This window comes from Syngnathoides biaculeatus, chromosome 23 (assembly GCF_019802595.1).
Source record: "Syngnathoides biaculeatus isolate LvHL_M chromosome 23, ASM1980259v1, whole genome shotgun sequence".
Classification (NCBI taxonomy): domain Eukaryota; kingdom Metazoa; phylum Chordata; class Actinopteri; order Syngnathiformes; family Syngnathidae; genus Syngnathoides; species Syngnathoides biaculeatus.
This window is the reverse complement of record NC_084662.1, coordinates 14,684,010-14,699,848: the sequence shown is the minus strand read 5'-3', so window position 1 is coordinate 14,699,848 and position 15,839 is coordinate 14,684,010. Positions and strand designations below refer to the sequence as shown.

The 15,839-nt window shown below is 40.3% G+C and overlaps 1 protein-coding gene and 1 long non-coding RNA gene across 2 annotated transcripts in view; one reads left to right on the top strand and one right to left on the bottom strand.

Annotated features, from left to right (window-relative positions):
- Positions 1 to 462: 462 nt before the first annotated feature.
- LOC133496514 (uncharacterized) lies at positions 463 to 12,799 on the bottom strand. Its single transcript, XR_009793804.1, has 3 exons — positions 12,683 to 12,799; positions 12,369 to 12,446; positions 463 to 510 (listed from the first exon to the last, which is right to left on the bottom strand). It is a non-coding gene; the product is annotated as an uncharacterized LOC133496514 (long non-coding RNA).
- The window catches only part of lama2 (laminin, alpha 2), a 135,971-nt gene continuing 132,836 nt past the window's right edge, over positions 12,705 to 15,839 (top strand). Inside the window, exon 1 of the mRNA XM_061812204.1 lies at positions 12,705 to 12,993. Within this exon, the coding sequence (XP_061668188.1) occupies positions 12,927 to 12,993 (67 nt within the window). The 5' untranslated portion in view covers positions 12,705 to 12,926. The remainder of the gene's footprint in view (positions 12,994 to 15,839) is intronic.

The window sequence follows — 15,839 nt, the reverse complement described above, 5'->3', positions numbered from 1 at the left end:
ACCCTGCCCCTGGCCCAAGGTTAGGATGATTTTAAGGTCAACACAAGACAAAAAAACACTCTTGCTATGATAACCCATTAGGTATCTGTTATCGCAATAATTTCCACACTCATTGTAATGTGGGTGCTTGGATTTGGGGTATTATTAGCCTCAATGCACCATAGGTGGTTTAATTGTGGTTTAATCAACCAAAATGCGACAAGCAAAACCCAGCGTGTATGCTAACGCGTACAATTGATCATCACTGATAATTAGAGTATAATTTAGCAGGATGATGGCAGCTGTGATAAAAAGATATGATGCATCAATAAACAAACACAAGGTCACAGAACTAACAGTGTAGATGGCAGGGTTGATTCTTTTTTTTTTTTAATATGGCTTTTGAAAGAATTAATTACATTCTACATGCTGTGATGATTAAAATATGAACCTCATTTAGACATGAAACAAAAAAGTTGGTGTTTGTGTCAGGTTTGAAGGTTTTTGTCGCGTTGAAGGCAGAAGGTAGACCTAAATGCAGGGTAGCAGGAGAACATGAGGAAAGGGAGAAGAAAAAAAACATTTTAAAAAATGAAACTGCCAAAAAATGATACAAATAATTAGTCCCCAAAAACAGAATTCAAAATAACAAAAACATGGGGAACAGACATAATACAACAGGAAACATTAAAGGACTAGGAAACGTGATGTATGATGATAAAAATGGTCCGATGACGATTAAACGAAACGAAGGAACTAAATACAAACAAAATGACGAGACAACACCTGGACCCGACACGAGTGACTTAGAGGGAGCTGATTGGTAGACACAAGGAATAGAGCTGACGAAAAAAGGTGGCGGTGGAGCGAGCTGAAAACACATGCATGTGGAACACTGCAAAACGAACAACCTGAAACAACAAAACTGAATTCAAACAAAGTTTACAAAAACACAGATCGTTAATCTATTTCTCTAATGCAGAGGTGCTCAATGCATCGACTGCGAGGCAGTCGAGGTCGATCGCAGGATGGTGTGCCCAAAAAAAAAAAAGACGTCAGCCAATGTTCCCTCTAAACTGTGTGCGTGCACAATTGTGCACTGTTGAGGCAGTCTCTTCGCAGATATTCTGCTTTGCGTGCAAAAAAAAAAAAAAAAATCCAATGCAAATTGAAAATATAACATCCAGCTATTCAGTTTGTGGTATTTTGCAATGTGATTCAATGAGTGAGGGATGACTGGTTGTTACATCCAATGGCACAATTCACATACATACTGTAAAAAATGAAAAGAAGAAACCACTGGTATCTTTTAGGCGGCACACGGAACTTTCTCTAATGACGACCGCTGCTCTGCCACACTTTATTTTTCCTAGTTTACCTTACACCCCCTTCCCTCCCCGCACTCTTAAAGACGTACACGCACACTCAGCCCATGAATGTGTTTTATAATGACAGTGTCCACCACTGCTTCTTTAGTTAGCAACACAGTCTGGGCAATGTAGAGCAAAGACGAGCCAGACATGCTGCTCATGTTTACTTTTGGAGGAAGTTAAAAAAGAAATGCTGTTTTTATGTGAATAATCGAAGAAAAAGTGGTTAAACTGGACGAGATTTTCTCTTTCCCGAGTGGGAAAGGTCTGGTCTGAAGCCAAAGCAAAAAGTGCAGGATGAGATGGTGTGTAATTTTAAAATTCCACCTTGGCACAGCCTGATCCAGGATGAAAGCACAGACAATACAGTGTCCAAAAGGTAATTCTGTATTGTAGATATAGGAGGCAACATAACATTAGCCTTAAAACGATTTGAAAGCATCAACCCCCCACCCCCCAAAACCTTGCTGTCAGTAGCCCATGAGAGGCTGGCTGCTTGAAAAGTAGGTCTTGGGGTAAAAAAATCTGGGCACACCTGTAATGTACAATACCCCATGTCAATAAATATTACACTGATGAAAGGCCTGTTCATTTCCCTTTTTGCATTTTTAAAATGGGAAATGAATATCATTGGTAAGATATATTGCTTTTTGAACAACAACCAAAACCGTTTAGATTGTGAGAATGCATGCAAGTTAGGTTTCCAGCCGAGGAGACACAGCTACTACGAAGATCACCAGTTCATGGGAGCTACTAACTACCACCTCCACATATTCATGTTTGCACTGACACTGCAATGGCACCAGCAATGTCATAAACCCCTGAGACACACTAGTCAAAGACTCTTGTGCTACTCTTTTTTTTTAATATATAAATAAGCCGATAAAGTCACATATTACTGTACACCTTGAAAAACGAATTTGCATCTGACTGGAGTATCATTACGTTTGACACTTCAGCGTTGTATTTTATGTAATTACTCATGCTTTTTTTTTTTAATTCGCTGAAATGCTAACCTGACACTTCTTTAGAAACTAAAAGAATTTGATCACCACCCCAAGGTTTTCCATTGTTTCCATTGCAAAGCTTGGTAGAAATGGATTTCTTTTCTGTTAAAGAAGTATTTGAGCACAAAAGACAAGGTTTTTCATTCACGTCTTTGCTGCAGGAGAGCAAAATTGGTAGATGTGATTTTCCTTTATGACATAGAAAAACACAAGGCCAACCCCTTATGGATGTGACGCTGTTGTGTAGATGCTAATGTTGTCTAGATTTTTAGACTTGTTTTGCAGTCTTGAAGAAGTACTTGTAATGTGAAGGTTGAATGGTTACTTGGTGTGGCTTCTATGTTGTTTGAAAACAACTTGTTTAATATTGTTGGATAGGCTCTGCCGTGACCATGGTGAAGACAAGAGCTATAGAAAATGGATGAATAGATGTACAAATGCATTTTGCTCTCTTCAATGCATAATGCTCCATTATACTCCCATCACATGCTAAGATTGACAAACAAGACGTTTTGTACAAAGGAAAATAAAGACATTTGTTGAGGAGTTTGACATACAGGCCTACATTTGTTTAGGGTGATCAGACTCTCCCTAAAAATAGTTATGACAGCTGAGCTGAGTTGGAAATTGTGGCGTTGGAAACAACTAGCTAATTGCAGAAGTAGCAGCCCAAACCGAGAAGTACAAATTGTTCTTGCTGTTGGCAACTGAAATATATTTAAAATTTGGTGTAGCACACCCGAAAACTGCTTTGGGAGAGCCGAGCGTCACAGAGCTTTTAAATTACACAAATGCAACGAAATGTAGAGATGAAAAGTGTTTTGTCATTGGAGGTATGGCATGAATAATTGTTGTGACTGGAGCCAAGTCAACCTTTAAATCATTCAGAAGCTTCCACTACTTACTGAATAGACGCTGCAGTATTTAAAGAGAAAATCAGCTATCCCAATTGATGACTGTGCATACTAATTCATTAACTCACATGTAGTCCCAGAACTTGCAAAATAAACCACTCCTTCTTGCATGTATGCATGCTTGTATGGATCACTATTGAGCGTTTAGTGCAACTGGATCTAATGGATGCATAACGTAACCCCAGCCTCGACTATAGCGCCTATTCTATCCGCCCTATAATGCAGTGCGCCTTATATATGAAAACAAGTCTTAAAATGGGTCAGTCATTGAAGGTGGGCCTTATAATGCGGTGTGCTGTATAGTGCGTAAAATACAGTACAATTACAAAGTGTGATGTAACTAAAAGCAACAGCAACAAAAGTTCAATTTGGGGAAATCAAATATCGACTACGATATCTAAAAGAAAATGGTGACAGAAATAACGGACTTTTTAACTTTACAAGGTCAGAAGAAAAAGTGGAAAAAGTAGTAAGCAATATAATAATTCACTGCTGTCTTTTAGCTTCTGCACCTAAATACAGTACACACCTAATTATACGAGAGAACGGGTGCAAAGGAAGAAGCTCCGCCTACTAACGATAACTTCTCAGTGTTGTACGTCAATTGTTTCTGTGGTGACTGAAATCTGAACATAAAGAAGTGTGACACTATTTGAAGAAAGTACTGAACCCTTACACAGCAAAAAAAACTTTATTGAAATAAATTGTTCCCCTTACCATATTGATTTTCTTGCTTTACATTTCTCTGGTCTTCTCACCATGGTTCTCTCTCTCACGTTTGTATCTTCATTGTGATGTTTGTGGTGTAAAAAAATAAAAAATAAAAATACATGAAATCATTAATTCTTTTCTTTCCCTTTTGGAGTTTTCACTTGATTCATTTCACTCCCACAGTGACACGGACAGAAAAAAGATGTTGAAGTTAAAGCAAATGGTGACGCTCACTCACTCATACAGACTTATACACACACACACACAAACACGTATGCAACGTTAAACATGCATGATTGGAATTATATTATTCCCAGTGACCCCGAACAAGGTAAAACGGTATAGAAATTGGATTGAAATAAATGGATATTCACCTACATTTGCTTCACACAAACACACGCACATACAAACTCACAGTCATGAGTTTCCAAAGAAAAAGATGGATTGTAAATTTAGTAAGGGCAATAATCACCTTTTAATAAGAATCTACAGCAATTCAAATTGTTGTCGAATTATAAAAAAGCATTTGGGCACTGAACAAGCCTCATGCAGATGGATTTGAATGGTCAACTGTGTGGTAGATTATTATCTTTTGGTGAGAAAATAACACAAGGACAATGACATATAGACTCCTGCATCTTGCTTTCAAAATTTTATTTTGACAGCGTCCTTAATGAAAAACCCAGAGTGATGACGGATGAATCCATAATCATCAAAACATGCTTTTTTTTTTAAAGCTATTGATTAAATCTCTTTATATTCAATAAGTAAATTACTTCCATGTACATTATGTCATACTGTATGTGACATAAATATGTGTATTCTCCAAGTGAGATTGGCTATCCATATGAAAAAAATTAACACTACATTTAAGATAGATCTTCCATAACTCAAATTAATATGCGCCCCGAGAGTGGAAATGTGCCACAAAATCAGACAACAGAGATGAATAAAACAACTTTACTCATCACTGAGTTGGTGCTATTTATTTTGCCCATCTAAAAATAGATATACAGACTTTATATTTTTAGTTTATTGTTTGATTATTAATATTTTTATTCAAACATTTGTCTTTAAAGAAAGTGATATGGTTACCACCATGAGAGGTGGGGCGGCACCCTACCATCGGCTGTTGACCAGCCGCCACTGATCAGTCTTGCTGTTAATTACAGTGTACGAGCAATAAAATTGGTTTACAAAATTATCAAAATGATTCAGTTCAAACTGTAGGGGAACACTGTCATAGAACTTATTTTGTTTTGTGATATAAGAAGAGATCAAATAAAATATATTGTTAATATAGTCAGCCAGAGCTGCAAGGAAAGAAAAGTTAACCGTCCAAGTGAATTACAGCAGTTCATTTTTGGAACCGTGATGTCAACTTTGAACTAGTTCGCATTGGAAATGTTGAGATCTGTTCCTACAACAGCGAGGTAATGACAATTTAGTTGTTGTTTTTTTTGTCGTGTGATGACCCGCGCTAACACAGTAATAAGGTCATAATTACAGTCAATATTTGTATGAAAACTCTTCTAGGCTGCCATAAAAATAATCCAATTGGATTGAAAATAGTGGTGATAAAATAGTCTGCTAGTTTGTAACCTTGAAACTTTGTATGTTGGGATCGTCATAAACTGAGGACCTCCTGTACTATAAAGCAATTAAGAATTAGGAATGTTAAAAATGTGACGGGGAACATTGGCTATACTGTACAGTTGAAAATGTTTTAGCACAGCAACAGTTTGTCCATCCATCCATTATCTACCGCTTTTCCGGGTCGCAGGGGAAGTGGCTTCAGCAGGGATACCCAGACTTCCCTTTCCCCAGCCACTTCTTCCAGCTCTTCCGGAGGGATCCCGAGGCGTTCCCAAGCCTCCCGAGAGACATAGTCGCTCCAGCGAGTCTTGGGTCGTCCTCAGGGTCTCTTTCTGTTGGCACATGCCCGGAACACCTCACCAGGGAGGCGTCCAGGAGGCATCCGAATCAGATGCCCCAGCCACCTCATCTGGCTCCTCTCACTGCGGAGGAGTAACGGTTTGACGCTTAGCCCCTCCCGGATGACCAAGCTTCTCAGCCCATCTCTAAGGGAGAGCCGGGACACCCTGCGGATGACACTCATTTCGGCCACTTGTATCCGGGATCTTATTCTTTCAAGAGTTTGTTTCGTTCAAAATTTAACTTGGGAATGACAGCAGCTTGGATGCCCGCCAGCATTACCAAACGAATTGTGTTAGACTTTGAAGGCGTATATCCTATTTCCGACATTTTCTTAGGTGGACTGCTGTGAGATCTTTGTAACAATAAATGAAGGTTGGGAGACACCTGTCTATAGCAATCTATCTACCTGCAGCAACCCTCCCACTCGTCTTTTCAAGGAACAAATCACACCAGACACATTGCAGATGACCCTCACACACCGTATACACACGTCTATTCACCGTGCTTTCCACGTGAGAAAGCCTCAACACAGTCTTAAGTGACAGGCATAGCGCCACGAACAAGCAGGGCGGAACGAGAACACGAGCCTCAGTATTTCAACGTCGAAGCGATGTGTGGAGGCGACAGGACATAAAAAGGCACAGGGCTCTGGCATGAATTGAAAATCGGTCATTAGCGTTGGTCATTAGTGCTCAATTCATCATCAGTGTCACCCCTGCTCACCTCTCGACAGGCAGGTGTGTTGTATCCCTGGAACTGAATTAATAGAAGCTGTTATTGAGTACATTTCATGGTAATCCAAACGGGTAAAATCAAGTTGTCATATTGTTTTATCTGAACTGCATCGATCACCCACCCATCCATCCAGTCCAGTTGGAGAACAGCTCCTTGTAACACGCCTCCACTATGTCCTTGTCGTAAAAATCCAAGACCTAACATCTACATACCAGTCACTGTGATTTGACTGCACTCGCAAATATGCACAGTCGGGCATGAAAAATCACGCGCGAAAAATTTAAGAGTAGAAATACATAGATATTGAAAGACGTCACTTATTTTGTATAGTCCTGACCAATGTTCCCTCTAAGCTGCGCCACTGTGCAATTGCCGCACACTCTCAGCGCACATGAAAACCGATCCAGCGCAGTGAACCACAGCCTGACATATTTTTTTTTTTTTTAACACGGAAGCACACGGACTCTAACAAGGAGCTGCTGCTTAGCCTACTTCTACTTCCTGGTATACCTGACACCGCCACCCTCCGCTTTTAAAGGGGTACGCTCATAATTACGAACAGAAGACACACCCGCAACTTTATATCTGCGGGCATTACTGACCACACCCATACATTTTTCAAATGTGAGTGACTGACATATACATGCTGCGAGCAATGCAGTGAAAAGAAAAAAAAAACACTACAAAAGGCAGACAATAATAGACTGTTAGGTTTAAATGTATACAAATATGAGAATTTGGGTTGTAAATGTAGATCAGTGCGTCTGATAGTGTTCAGAATGCCATTGTGGCCCTGGTTTTGCACCAATATCATGCACCATGTGGTTACTGAAGGAATAAATCAAGTACACAATAGAACTAGATGATTGTTGACAGTGTTGAGAAAACAAACTGAGATTATGACGGAACATAGGGAAGGAATTAAGAATAGAACACACCAGAGAATGCAACCTACATTACTTTTGCTCTTCGTGGTACAAGCAGCTAACCAAGGATTCTCCCTGTGCGGTTACAACACCGGGCTGAAAGAAGCAGAAGAACCGAGCCCGTGTAACCTGACTGGGCCAGAGCAGAGGGCAAAACTAACACAAAGAAAGAGATTGCTGAGAAGACAAGGCTCTACGGCGCTGGTTAATGATAACCATCCAGCGTGAATAGTTTACAGTTCACATTTCATACGGAACATACAATTGCTCACATGATGCATAATGGCGGAAAAAAACTTGCAGCTGGAAATGAGAGGAATAGTTAAGGTAACGGAGATGAATGAGGACAGACAGGATTTGTTTAGAGGATGCGTAGATGAAGATATGTCTGGCAGAAGGCCCAGAGAGCTCAAGAAAGAAGTGGGGAGCGCCTTGGCACTCCACCAAGTGAGCTGCCACGGAGAACGGAGGTGCGAGTTCGGATGCGAAATGGAGAGAAGGGGGAGAGAAGGACAGGCCCGACCTTTTCGGCTGCGGGAGGCCGAAGGAGGAAGAAGAGGAGATCAGAGGAGACACGAAGCTGCTTTGATGGAGCGTCTGTGTTTTGGATGTTGGAACATGGTGATGCCGCAGCCTTGCTGTGAGAGCTGTGGAAGCACATCACACGGCAGACATGCACACACTCACGTAGCACTTTGATGTAGAAAAACGGAAGTGCTCGGGATGAAAGCGGCTTGGGAGGAATGTGACGCTCAAGTACGCGATGACCCCCCCCCCCCCCCGCCACCATCACCCCCCCCCCCCCCTTTCCCTCTGTCACTTCTACTTTCTCTCTGTGGTCCTGCCAGTTAATTCCTAATTGGCTACTCTGTGCACAACCTGAAGCCGATCCCAAACACAGCGAGCCTCGGGGACCGGGCGATGAAAATCCTACATTGGCTCTGAAGAAGATGCTGATTTGAGACGGTCTTTTCAAGTCCAGCCAGTGAGGCCTTTAAGATCCATTCATCTGTGGAATGTTGATCACTACTTTCCAATGCTTTACATTCTACTTCACAAAATGCGTACTGTTACACATTGTGCAGTCGCCATGCGAATGATTTCAAATACTGCCCTTCAACTAATGAACAACATTTTGAGCAGATGCTCCATGCACAAAATGTGATTTCCCCACCATATGGGAATTAGTCAGCACAACCAGCAACCGACAGGCTTGACTATTAATTAACTGGAGGCGTTATTTTTTTTCAGGTTATATCTCTAAGCGTGGATGGTAAACACTGAACAGAGAAAAACAGATGAAAACTGATTTAAAAAAAAGTTGAAGTTATTTCTAACATTTTTTCATATACTTTGAAATGTGTATATATGGATCAATAGTGAGCCTTTAGTGCAGCCCATCTAATGGATGCATAATGTAACATCTACTGTAGCGTCTATTCTATGCGCCTTAAAATGCGATGCGCCTTATATATGAAAAAAAGTTTTAAAATAGGCCAGTCATTGAAGGTGCGCCTTATAATGCGATGCACTTTATAGTATGGAAAATACGGTAGTTTAAATCATGTGTGCTGATTCCCATTTAACATGAGTTTGAATGCTGAATGTTCATTAAAACAAGATGAGTACGACTGCCAATATCGTGACTGTGCAATATGAGGGAAATCTGTATTTTTTGGTTTTGCATTTTTAGTTTGTACATATAGTATAGTTTCATCCAATTTCAGCATTATACAGCATCCTTGTGAAATGACCTGTAAGCAAGGTGAGTTTATTTAATATCCACAGGTCTGTGCATCGTATCTCCACTGGACAAACGGTTGTGTTAAGTCATTAACAAGCAGTTGCAATTCAAACTGAGTTTTATCCTACTCCCAAGATGGCTGCCTAAAGAGCTTGAGAAAGATTATGCTTTTTTTTTTTTTTTTTTTTTTTGCCAAGGAGTTGGTCCCTCAATAAAAACTTTATGAAGCTGGCACACAGTGCGTTATATTGGCACCAATAAACCAGCACCGGGAAATTAATATTTTCTGTTTAATGGCAGATAAAACTGTTGTTATTTTTATTTATTTTTTTTTACACTTTAAGCCATCCGTCAGCCCTTCAAGAAACCGAGTCATACTTTTAATGTGCTCCATTTATGAGACTTCCAGCACCTACTAAATCAATTACAACACTTTAATACGATGTGTTATTATTCCACGTTTTCCATTTACTTAACCCACTATTTACCTTGAACCAGAGGTAATGAATTACCAACATTTGCCCAAAGTGCACTTTGGATAGTGTGTGAAAAGTCCAATAATAATTTAGATCAATGTAATGCCAGTGTATGGAATAATCAAACAGTTGTAAACAGGGTTTGTACTATTTTTGAACTGTAGCTATTCTATTTTTGGGGAAGAGGTGTGTTGTACCTGTGAGATGTTGCCAGCTAATTACAAACTAAACTACAAAATCAAAACTATTCTCACTCACTCACATTCATGCTCATGATCAATTTAGATTATTGAATGAATTTAACATGTTTTTGTTATGTGGGAAGAAGAAACTCCACAGGAGTGCCTGGGTCGAAACGTCAGGCCAGTAGCCTAGAAGAGTGACGCATTTCAGTGTAAATTCTGTGCAGAATGCTGCAAGGTAAAGAAACAAAACAAAAAAATCAGTGTATAAAAATGAGACATCTCATTCTCACATCTATTTATTTACGGAGGATGTGTGTGCTGTTAGCCTTGGTTTCCCGTGCGTGTTTGTGTGTGTGCAGGCCACCGAGCCAGGGACGCAGTTCCATCACACTACAGTCATTCAGCGGAAGAACACTTTAACATGAGTGCAGCAATTGAGCACGCCTCAGAATTCACAGCATAATAAGCTATTTGCATTACACGAACACACGGATGCAATCCAGTCCGTGCTTTATTTGATTATAAGTACCGCCCGCATACACGGCACCGCATTGTTCAGTCATATTTAAACACAATTGGAGCAGATGAAATGGGGCGCACGCCTAATGGCTTTGCGATGCAGCCCACTGCTTGGCGCTGAAACAGAAGTCATTTGTATTTTGCATTTGTCTACTGCAAGAGGACATCTTGTCGGTCATGGCATGATAAATCTATATCCATTTTTCATCATTGAGAATTTTGTTGTTCAAGTGGGAGTTAATTGATTTTTTTTTTCTTTTTTAAGGAATGTGGTTTTGCTCTGTAGTCCATCCATCTATTTTCTTCAAATACTTCTTATCTGGGCGCGACGATGGATCAGCTGGTAAAGCATTGGCCTCACAGTTCTGATGTCCCGAGTTCAATCCTGGACCCGCCTGTGTGGAGTTTACATGTTCTCCCCGTGCCTGCGTGAGTTTCCTCCGGGCACTCCGGTTTCCTTCCACATCCCAAAAACATGCAACATTAATTGGACACTCTAAATTGCCCCGAGGTGTGATTGTGAGTGTGGCTGTTTGTCTCCATGTGCCCTGCGATTGGCTGGCGACCAGTTCCAGGTGTACCCCTGCCTCTTGCCCGTTGGGATAGGCTCCAGCACTCCCCGTGGCCCTCGTGAGGATAAGCGGCAAAGAAAATGGATGGATGGATGGACCTCTTATCTGTTCGGCCTATCCCGGCTGATTTCAGGTGCAAGGCAGACTACACCCTGGACTAGTTGGCGGTCTGTTTTTTTTTTTGTAGACAAATGCAAATCAACCTACCAAACAAGACACATATTACACTATTGATTGACAAGTTGGCAAGATGCAATATTTAAATGTGGCTGAGTTTCAACAATATAGGAATAGATATCTATTGGGAATCAAAGGATTAACCTATCGCCCGTTTTGCTGTCTTTTAAGAGGAGCAATTTAAGGCACGACAGCCAAATGTGATTGAACACAGCAAATCTCCATTTGCAGGGTACAGTACGTATAGCGCTCGCGCACGTGACGTCACCATTTTCACGGCGCCATATTGCCGGTCAAAAAGAGCTGGTCGACATTGTGGGAGACATTGAACCGGAGGAGAATATTTACAATACCCAAAACCTGTTGTACTGTTGGTTGTCACAACAGACGAGACAGATATTCAAAGAAATCATTCAACGGAATAAAAGCTGAAAAGACCAGAAAATATTGTTGGATTTCGCCAATTAAACATGACGGATGGTGCCCAACCAAAATACACACACGCCTGTGTAACGATCACTTCACTTCAGGTAAGAAGTATTCTTCTCAATCTCAAATGACCAAAAAGTATTTATAATGCCAAATTGGCTAATTTGAGAACAATGCGTGCCGTCACAACGGTCACTATGTGGGATTTATTCCTGATGAGAACAGATCCAGCAAAGAACTGAGCATTGAGCAATGCTTAGCTCAGTGATTTCCAACCTTTATAAAGCCAAGGCACATATTTTACAATTGAAAAATCCCACCGTACACCAACAAAAGTAAATGTCACCAAAAATGGATCGGTTAATTACTGCATGTACTTCCTGCCATCTAATAGAAGAGGATTTTTTTTTTTTTGTTCTGTCTGTCATTGTGCCTCACTAGCATAAATAGATGAATAAAGATACATTATTTCTTGGAAGAAATGTTTTTTTTTAGAAATTATATAAAATTGGATAACTTCTCACGGGACACCTGAAGAGCGCTCACGACACACTAATGTACCCCGGCACAATGTTTGGGAATCACTGGCTTAGTTTGACCTTCAATATGGCGAGGTAAACGAAAGTCACATGATTTTATGACGTAGGCGCACGAGCTCTATACTCAAAGAACGCACCTCAACTTACATCTTCAATTGATCTAACGTGCCCCTTCCTGGGATGCGGGAAGAAGTTGGAGCAGCTGGAGAAAACCCACGCAAGCATCTGGAGAACATGGAAAAACCCACACAGCTGTGCTTGAGCTGAGATTCAAACACAGAACAGCTTGACTGTGGGACACTTGGTCACCATATTGCAGAAGTCTAATTATACTGTAATGTAATTTTTCATCATGTGCGTGTCTAAGGTCTATACATGTATACATACAGTGTCTGTTTAACGTGTGCACGTGTGTCTGTGTGTGGGTGTCATTTTAGAGTGAGAACTACAGAACTTGTTACCACTTTAGACAGGCGTGTGGTGAGTCGTGCGGGGCAGCAGGAGGAGCCCTAAAACAGTTGTCAAGTTGGGCCAAAACTTCTGCTTTCTTCCTAGGGCAACAGTTCCACATGTTCCCCTCCGTTTCCCTTGAGACCCGGTGGGGAAGGAGGAGAGAGAGAGGAAGAGGAGGAGGCGTGCAAAGTTCGCCTCAAGTCCTGCTCACATCGGCGCGCCGACACTCTCTAAAGCGCACACGGGACAAACATGACGCCGCTCGGGACGGTGCTCCTTACCGCGTTGCTATGGCAATGCGGCTACTCGCAGCAAAGAGGTAAGCGTCTGTATGCCAGGGTCCATTAATGATTACGTCACAAGAGCCACTAGGGTGGGCAGCGGCTCATTTGGCCTAATGAGTTAATTCGTCTTCTGCTAGCAACCGTCTCAGAATACATAAGCATCTCGGCACTTTTAGTTCTTTACCTTAAATGTGTTCTCATTAAGATAACTCACATTAAAAAAAAAATCACTTAGTGATGTTAAAAGATTGAACCACGTGGCTTTGTGTGATAATAATTGGTCATCAGCTAAGAAACATTCCTCTAGGCTAGCCATGAGAATCATACTGCAAGCTCCACAGCATGTTTTTTTTTTTTTTTTTTTTTTAAACCTGTATGAATTGTGTATATACCCCTCATCAGATCTGTTTAAATTGACCTCTAAAATAGCTCTTTATGGGAAGATGTCCATTTTATTTTTGGGAAAACCCAAATAGTTTTTGTGTTCCCTCATAGCTCTTTTATCAATATATGATTACACAGGAAATTCTAGGACTTATCTGTGTGGAAGAGGCTTCTAGATTGTTAGTGAACCTCGCTTTATCCCATCTTAAAATACGTTAGTTACTTTGATGTTTGGTCTTCTCAAGCCAACATTGTTGATACACTCTATATGTAACCCCATAAGTCTTACATTTCACAGTCATTTTTTCATTTAGTTGGGAATATGTCTTTCTTGAAAACATGTCTTTCGCTGTATGCAGAATTTCATTTCACTAAACCTGGAAAACAGGTTAGCTGACATCCTGTGTATGCTACACTAATGAGCAAGTCTACAGTTTGATTGCATGACTGAAGTTGAACCTGCTAAAACTTTGTCTTTATAGCTGGTGTCTGTGGACAAAACATAAACACATGTATAGTATGTCATGTATTTATACAAATGTGATATATGCAAACGTGAATGTAACCTCCAAATCAAATATTATTATCTTTGGTGGAATTTGAACCCTAGTCCTCAGAACTGTGAGGCCAACACTCACTCCGCAGTGACACCTGAAATTATCTAATGTAATACATGTATAATTCAATTTCTTTTGACCTATTTTTTTAAACTGTGAAGTCCATCATCATATATACATAGACTTCTTTCTCACATTTCTAGTATGGATAATCAACTTTTCTCCCAATATGTGTCCTAAGAACATCCAAAAATACGATAGAAAACTGGCAAAAATGTTTTGAAGACTGATGGTGAACACTCACCCTGATCAATGACTCATCAGCCATGAAAATAACAGTTACAGACTGAAATATGTTCCACCTTGCTTAAGAAGAAATAATCTGTATTATTTTTTTTCAACAGTGGTGGCATTTCAAAGTGTATTCTTCCGGCATTGTTTCTCTCTGAAAGAAGCACGACAAGCAGCCTGTTGATAATTGTTATTTTATGATTGTTGATCAATTTTTCATGAGATTTTGTGCTCATGAGTATAGTTTATGCGCGACATTGTCGTCCCGATTGTTACTCAGATCTGTACAGAGTTGTCTGTTTGCTTCACACTACCTGACATGCTCAGGGATGTGTTTTCTCCCATTACTCATAGAAAATGGGGAAAACCCTGTCAAACCAAATTAATTTGGTTTGTATTATACACATGCAACTGAGTGAAAATGTGTGTTGGTTGTAATTAGGTAGGTAAAGATCAAATCCTCTCACAAAACCCTTTGAGACAGACACTATAATTTTGGGCAGTGGTGAAAAATGAATTATGTTTGGTGACACACTGGTAACACTGACAAATAGCTGCAATTTTAGACAGCAAAATACAGCAACCCCACTTCAACAGTGTCTGTGGTACATCTACATTGCCAATGAGATTGAGAAATAGATAAATAGATATGCACAACAATGTATGTTTGCCACCTTCCCAGTGAACTTACTTGGAACCGGCTTTATAGTCGCCAGTTCATGCATGCACCAAGGAGTCTAACTAAACTTTTTTAGAATTAAAGATTTGTTTGCGAGCCAGATGCAGCCATCAAAAGAGCCACATCTGGCTCGCGAGCCATAGATTCCCGACCCCCGCTTGAGAGGCTATGACTCACAGCTTGAGCTGGGTCAGCAACGGGGGTTAAATACTCCTCCCAAAAAGTTTGTTTTTCTTTTTTTGTTTTTCTTTTGTAAGATTGAATTTTTTGAGAGCTTTGTCTCTTGTTTTCAGCTTTACTGTTATATCACAATAACGGGTTGCTGCATAGTAGTGTTACTAACATATATTTCAACAATAAAAGCAGGATTAACCATTATTAAATGGGTTGAGCCAACCTTTAGATATTTCCTGTTTGGGTCACAAGTTCATCTTTATATCATGATGGTAGGTGGCTTCACAAAGTGTCACAAAGGTCACATATTTCCCCCCGCCAAAAAACATTTGACTCTCATTAAATAGGACACTCTACTCTTTCCGGTAGTATCATGTGATTTATTTAATTGAATTTAAAATGTGTATATGTGGATAACATAAAATCAATTCTTCTCCTTGTTCGCACCATTTGCACTGATGACATCATGGCGAACAGAGAGAAGCTAGGTTAATAAAAAGGCACCATTTTAGTACTCATTTGGAATTGGGTTGGGTTTGCGGCATCAGACACGAGAAAAAACAGTTAAGTGCAAATAATATTTCAAGACTGTTGAAACCAAATCGCGTATCACGGAAGGAAAGACTACTATGAAAGCCCACAATATGATCAAATAATTGATTTACGAAGTACAAGAAGGGTTAGGTTTCTAATAAAAGTCTGCCAAACTTTACCATATACATATACAAGGTCCGTGATCGGATGGATGGCAACAACTTCAGGGGTGTATTCTCGGCCAAAGATAGCTGGGATAGGC